The 6,763-nt window shown below is 57.4% G+C and overlaps 1 protein-coding gene across 1 annotated transcript in view; it reads right to left on the reverse strand.

Annotated features, from left to right (window-relative positions):
- Positions 1-6,763, reverse strand: part of BRF1 (BRF1, RNA polymerase III transcription initiation factor 90 kDa subunit) — a 75,967-nt gene that overhangs the window by 53,720 nt on the left and 15,484 nt on the right. The window contains exon 2 of the mRNA XM_011982905.1: positions 5,440-5,613. Within this exon, the coding sequence (XP_011838295.1) occupies positions 5,440-5,533 (94 nt within the window). The 5' untranslated portion in view covers positions 5,534-5,613. The remainder of the gene's footprint in view (positions 1-5,439; positions 5,614-6,763) is intronic.

The raw sequence follows: 6,763 nt of genomic DNA on the forward strand, positions 1-6,763 counted from the left end.
CAAAAGTCTACCGCAGATACGTACGCAAAAGTCTACCGCAGATACGTACACAAAAGGCAGAAAACACCCTCCCAGGACAGGAGACAGCCAGGCATGTCTCCCGCCCCAGGACCACGCTGAGTCCTCGGCATACAAAAGGCAGGACGAGTAGATGAGAGGTGTGTGAGTTAGAAGGGAAGAACCAAGGCCGGGCCGGTGGGCTAACACCTAGAATTCTACCACTTTGGGAGACTGAGGGGGGCGGATCACTTGAGCTCAGGAGTTTGAGACCAGCTTGGACAATACAGCGAAACCCATCGCTACAAAAAGTACAGAAATTAGCCAGGTGTGGTGGTGTATGCCTGTAGTCCAGCTACACGGGAGGCTGAGGTGGAGGATTGCTTGAATCTGGGAGGCAGAAGCTGCAGTGAGCCAAGACTGCGCCACTGCACTCCAGCCTGGGCGATCAAGTGAGACCCTGTCTCATGAAAAAAATGAAAAGAAAGAAGTACAACTGGCATTATGAGCAGCAGACACAGTTGTGTGCATTAAAAGAGAGACTCCAAAACTCAAACAGTAAGATTGACAATTCAATTTGGTAGGAATGCTGTATTAACAATGTCAACATACGAAACTCAGCTAAACCTCTGCTACGTCAGCAACAAGACACCACTGACAAGGGGCCCACAGGGGCCCACACTGGGTGCGCCTGTTTCCAGGTCAGCCTTTTGGAAGTCTGAAATGGCAACTTCTTTTTTTTTTTGAGACGGGCTCACTCTGTTGCCTAGGCTGGAGTGTAGTGGTGTGATCATGGCTCACCGCAGCCTCGACCTCCTGGAAGCAATCCTCCCACCTCAGCCTCCCCAGTAGGTGGGACCACAGGTGCGCAACACCAGCCGGGCTGATTTTTCTTTCTTTCTTTTTTTTGTAGAGACGGGGTTTCACCATGTTGCTCAAGCTGGTCTCAAACTCCTGGACTCAAGCGATCCTCCTGCCTGGGCCTCCCATGTGATGGGATTTACAGGCTGAGCCACTGTGCCTGACCTGAAATGCCAACTTCTTCACGCCTAATGATGTGTGCGCCATTTGATTCCCTCATCAGCCATCCTGATACCTTCTTCTGACCACTTAAAACTGTTACAAATACCCTGTCCTTGAGGAGGCAGCAGAGGGAGAGGAGCAGGAACAAGGGGGTCTGGTGGCAGAACGAGATGCTGGTCAGAACAGGAGGGCAGAGAAGTGTGGGCTCTGAAAGCCCATTCCAGACCCCAGAATGGAATCAGCCAAATGCACACGGCCCCTGCTGACCTGAACGCACATTTCTGCAGCCTAAGAGAGGAGCTGGGTCTGAAGGGAGTATGGCGGCTGGCAGCAGAGGCCTTGCTCCCACGTGTGGCCAGGCATGACATGGAGGCTGAGCTGGTGGGCCATGGGAGCTGGGCATGCTCTCTGCAGACCTACGTGGGGACAGGTGATGGCACCATCCACAATGCTGGCCCCAGGGCTCGGACACCCTCAAGGGCTCACCAGCCTGTCACCATCCAAAAGATGCCCTCTCACATGCAGGCCTAGGGCAGCCTGGCTGGACAGGAACAAATGTGAAAGATCCACACACCAGCTGTGGGCAGAAGCGGCAATAACAAGTCGAGACACAGCCAGGAGAAGCACGCTGGCCACACACTACCTGCTCGTTCCAGGAGACACACAGCCAGGAGAAGCACGCTGGCTACACACTACCTGCTCAGCAATGGCAGGGCTGCTTGTTCCAGCTGAGTCTCTGTCCAGCAGGTCCGGCATCTCAGTCCTGCTGCCCAGGCAGCCTCCCTGGGCTGGGAGCCAGGAGCAGACTCAGGCCTGGGTCAGCCGGGCCTCACCAGACTCAGTGGGACTCAGCAGCGCACTGTTCCTCCTCCAGGAATCCGGGACTGGCTGTGTCAGCCGCGAGGCTGCGGGGCCAAGAAGAGGTGAGTGTGCACAGCCCCCAGTACTTTCGGGGTGATGGTGGACACACCTGAGGAGTGGGCAACAATGAAGGGTGGGCAGGAGGAGGAATGAGCTTGGATGTTCTTAAATCAAGCCCTTGTTCCTTCTGAGAGAGGACTTCTCGCATCCAGTCCTGGACTCCGGGCACTGGTCCCACCCATGCGCTGGATGATGCAACAGGAGGATCCTGGGGGCCTCGCCTGGGGTGGGGGCCGTGCACCCCACAATGTGAGCTCACTGCACAGGACCCTCCACGTCCTGCTGACAGCAGGGTGGGGGTGGGGTGGTGGGTGCTGCTGTGCCCTGACTGAAGGGGGTGAGTCCAGAAGGTGAGTGGGAGCTGCGCAGGCAGCAGGGCTGGGTCAGGCAGCCCTGTCTCGGAGAAGAGAGCCTGGCTGCACACACCCTCTCCTGGAGGGATTTTCTGTGGAAGGGAAGTGGGTGGAGCTATTGAGGAAACTGAGGCAGCACAGGAGCCCAGCCAGCCAGCTGGGGCTGCAGGAGGCGAGAACAGGGGCCACAGAGCCAAAGCAGGTCAGCAGGGAGGGAGAAGGCACAGGGGCAAGAGAGAACGAGGAGGGCGGTGAGAGACAGACATGTACAGGATGGGTCTGGGGGCTCTGGCTGGCAGGCCTAGGGCACGGTGCTGCCAGCAACGTGAAGGGAGGGCAGAGCAGGACATGCTACACCTGGCCTGACCCACTTCCCTGTAAAGCGCCGGCACAGCTAGGGTGGGCTGGGAAGTGAGGGCTACGGCTACCCGAGACCAGCCCGGAGCATCCTCTGAGGATGCTGAAGGGAGCCCCACCAGGCCACCAGCAGCCAGAGGGGCTAGAATGCAGTCTCCCGTGAGCACAGCCCTGTTCCAAGCTGTCTTGTCCTTAGCAGCTTTACAAGGTACAAGTTCGTGCCACAGACCTGCCTGTTCATGATGCACCGGGCAGTGGGTTTTCGCATATCCCCAGAGCTGAGCAACCACCACAAGGATCTAATTTCAGAATGCCTGGGGGACACGGGGTGGTTTCCTGGATGCTGCCACTGTGGGCAGTGTGTGTGAGCCTCGGTGGCCATGCAGGTGCTTTCCCCTCGGGCAGACACCTAGTAGGACTGCTGGGGCATGTGGGAACTTTGTGGCTAAATGTGGTCCTGCCAGGCTCAGAGGCAGCCCCAGCAGTGCCGCAGGACTCCTCTCCATCCTGCCTGTCATCACCCCATGAGGGCCCACGTCCCAGGGCATCTGTCCCCCCACAGGAGGCCCGGTGAGGCAGCAGCACAGACACGGTGCCACCCCACCTTGCTGACACCGGGGTTCCAGTGCCGCCCTAGGCCCTGCTCCACAGAGGTCCCCACGCAGTTCCTACAAACACAAGGGAGGCACAGCCAGGTGCTGACCCTGGACTCTGCTCAGCTTCTCTCTCAGGGTCTTGGTCTGCCCCTAAGAGAGCAGGGTCGGAGCAGGCCTCTCAGCGGGACCCCATGGTGGAGCTGGGGCTAGGACGAGCAGACAGCAGGCAGGGTGGGGCAGGGATGTGGGGGTGGGTTCTGTTTTTCAGCCTTCACTGGGCTGCCTGGGCACTTCTCATCATCCCTAAAGATGTGTGTGCGTTAAGCGCTTTTACGCAGAAAAGACAAATTTCAAAATGTTAAAAGGACATTTTAAGGGTTGGGTGCAGTGGCTCATCATGCCTGTAATCCCAGCACTTTGGGAGGCCAGGGCAGGTGGATCAGTCGAGGCCAGGAGTTCGAGACCAGCCTGGCCAACATGGCGAAACCCCATCTCTACTAAAAATACAAAAAAATTAGCCAGGCAAGGTGGTGCACATCTGTAATCCCAGCTACTCAAGAGGCTAAGGCATGAGAATGACTTGAACCCGGGAGGAAGAGGTTGCAGTAAGCTGAGATACTGCCACTGCACTCCAGCCTGGGTGACAGAGCGAGACCCTGTCTGGAAAAAAAAAAAAAGTAACATTTTAATGAAAGATCCTGATACTGAGGGTTGCCTGGCCAGAGGCACAGTCAGCAGGTTCCCTAGCTCGCCATCTCCAGGAGCCCTCCCTGCACCCCACTCAAAAGAGAAGCAAACTACCAGGATCACCTGGCACCCGGGACACCCCTCGAAGGAGACCAACCAGAAAAACAGACCAGGACAGAAAAGAGCTCAAGGTGAGGCGATGTCACACCAAGGAAGATGGGAGATTATAAGAAAGATTCAGAAAACACAGAGAGCTCTTAGAAATGAAAAACATCAAAGAAATGAGACAGCTCTGCTGGAAGCTAAAGTTCAGGTGCTGTCCCAAAGTGAAAAGATGGCCATGTGCAAAAGAAGGATGAGATAACCAGATGGGTTCACTGGGCAGGCCGAGTAATAGAGAAAAAGGGAGAGAAATCTAACGACTAATTCAATAGAAGCTCAAGACAGGAGGCTGTCGGACAGCAAAGGCCTGCTGGGCTCACGTTGCTGTGAGATTTCTGAACATGGAGATTAGAGGTAAGGAGCTAAAGTCCCACAGCTGCATGGCAAGGGCCAGGAGCCAGAGGGCCACGGAGCTGCCCAGTGAGAACGCTGGAGGCAAGGCGACAGCAGGGGCGCAGGCTGGGAGACAGACATGTGGCGAGGCATGCCGCGCCCACCAGACACGGGGCAGGGAGGGGGACCACCTGCAGAGGATCGAAGGCACCTCACAAGATGAGGAGGGTGTGGACCAGGAAGTGGGGTTCCATGCAGGGGAGGTGAAGGGAGCCCCCAGAGAGCAGGGTAAAGATGCAGGTGCACAGCAGGTGTGGACAGCACAGCACAGAGCAGAGGAGGCTGGAAGGCTCTGGGCTCCCCCGTCAAGAGGCCGAAGGCAGTTCCTGACCCATGTGTGTGTCTGCAGAGGGCAGCAGCGGGCACAGGACCAGATGCACAGAGAGCAGTACAAGAGAACACCAGACACTGGCACCTCCACACAAGGCCAAGCTCACCCACCGCCCGTAGTTACGGTGTCCACGCACAAGGCCAAGCTGCACACCGCTGAGGGTCGGTGGCCTCCTCGCCCACTGCCCGCAGTCACGGTGTCCACAGCCACAAGCACTCAGCGCATGCCTGGCTGCAGCCCACTCAGCAGCAGGACCCCACCTGCTCAGGCCAGACGGCGGCCTGAACCACAGGGGACTTGGATACAGCATCCCAGGCGCAGTAGGTCCACAAGCGGGGAGAATCCAGGGCATGATTCCCAGGGACCAATAGAACCCTCACTCTGCACGCCCAAGGGCTAAGGGAGGAAGGCAGGTGCCCAGATCCCCAGTTCTTCAATCCAGTAAAAGGAGAACCCAAATTCAGAAAGCCCTGGATCAACTGAAACAGTTCTTCCAATAAGGTGTTTTTCAATTAAAGACAAATACCAAGTTACTGCAACTACCAAGTCCCAATATTTGAGGGGAGCCAACTAAGCATCAAGATGGGGCCCTCTGGGAGGCTCTCAAACCAAAGGATACGCGGCGTGCCCTCCGTGCGGCAGACCAGGTAGAGGCAGGCGGCGATCACGTGGGCCATCTTCCGGCCGCGGGTCAGGTGCCTGCTCACGGCCATCTTGAAGAAGTTGAAGGCAGTGTCCAGGCAGTGCTGGTTCAGCTGCAGCTGGTTCCCCAGGTGATGGATGTGGCGCCGCCCTAGGACACAGCACGAGACAGCTCTTAGCCAAACGTTCCCGCAGAACATGAAAAGTATCACACGGCTGCAGTAGCAACTTTAAGAATACAGATTTGTGCTTTCCCTTATAAGTTTCTGAGCTCACTTTTTCTGTGTGGGTTCCAATCACATTTTATTTACGGACACTGAAATGTGAATTTTCTGTGATCTCCACGTGCCATGAGATCCTGTTCTGCATGTTTCCCTTCTTTAGGCTCTGGGTGGCATGTGTGGTGTGGCTCAGTGTGCCTCTCTCCGGGGCTCTGAGGTGCAGCGTGTCTGGCAAGGGCTTGGTTTGCGCTGGCTGGCAGGTGCTATGCCCCTGACTGCCCTGGGCTACGGTGTGAATGCCCCTTTTCCTACAGCCACATGCCCCAGCGCCACCTCCTTCCCCAGCCGCAGAGAGGTTGGGCCAGCCCACCCCTCCCTTCTTAGCAGGGCCCACTCTGCTCAGCCCAGCCCCCACCAGCCTCTCCTCTAAGAGCCAGCCACCTGGCCTGAGAAAGGGCCAGCCTAGAGCTATCCCCTGCACCTGCCTAGAGGGAGGGCCATGGCAAGGGCATGCCCAGCAGACCAGAGGCCACTGCACCCTCCTAGGGGCTGCGAGGTGCTGGAGGTGGCCAGGACGGCAGCATCCGAGCACACGCGTTCCCCTGGAGCAAGACCTTCCCAAAGCTGCGGGCCACGTGATGGCATCAGGAGGGGAGCGGCAGAGCTGCCCTGCAGGCAGGAGGAACCTTGGGAAACAAATGCCAATGCAGGGCAAAGGTGCAGAGCACAGGCTGTGTGGGGAGCGCCTGGGCCAGCCTCAATGCCCCACTCTGTCTGTAGAGCACAGGCTGTGTGGGGAGCTCCTGGGCCAGCCTCACTGCCCCCACTTCTGTCTGTAGAGTTGGTGCTGTGGGCAGACAGCCTGTGCTCCAGGCAATAAGCCCCATGGGGTACCCAGAGGACATGTACGGTGGGTCACAGCTCGATGCAGAGGAGAGCTGCCGTCATGGAGATTCCAGTTCCCACTGTGTCCTCTGGCACCCAAACCCCCAGTCCTCCTGCAAAGACTACCCAAGGCAGCCTCCATCCCCACATGAAGTCAAAAACTGACCTCCCAGATTCATTTGATAAGGGCACATG

This window comes from Mandrillus leucophaeus, unplaced genomic scaffold, assembly GCF_000951045.1.
Source record: "Mandrillus leucophaeus isolate KB7577 unplaced genomic scaffold, Mleu.le_1.0 Scaffold244, whole genome shotgun sequence".
Lineage (NCBI taxonomy): Eukaryota > Metazoa > Chordata > Mammalia > Primates > Cercopithecidae > Mandrillus > Mandrillus leucophaeus.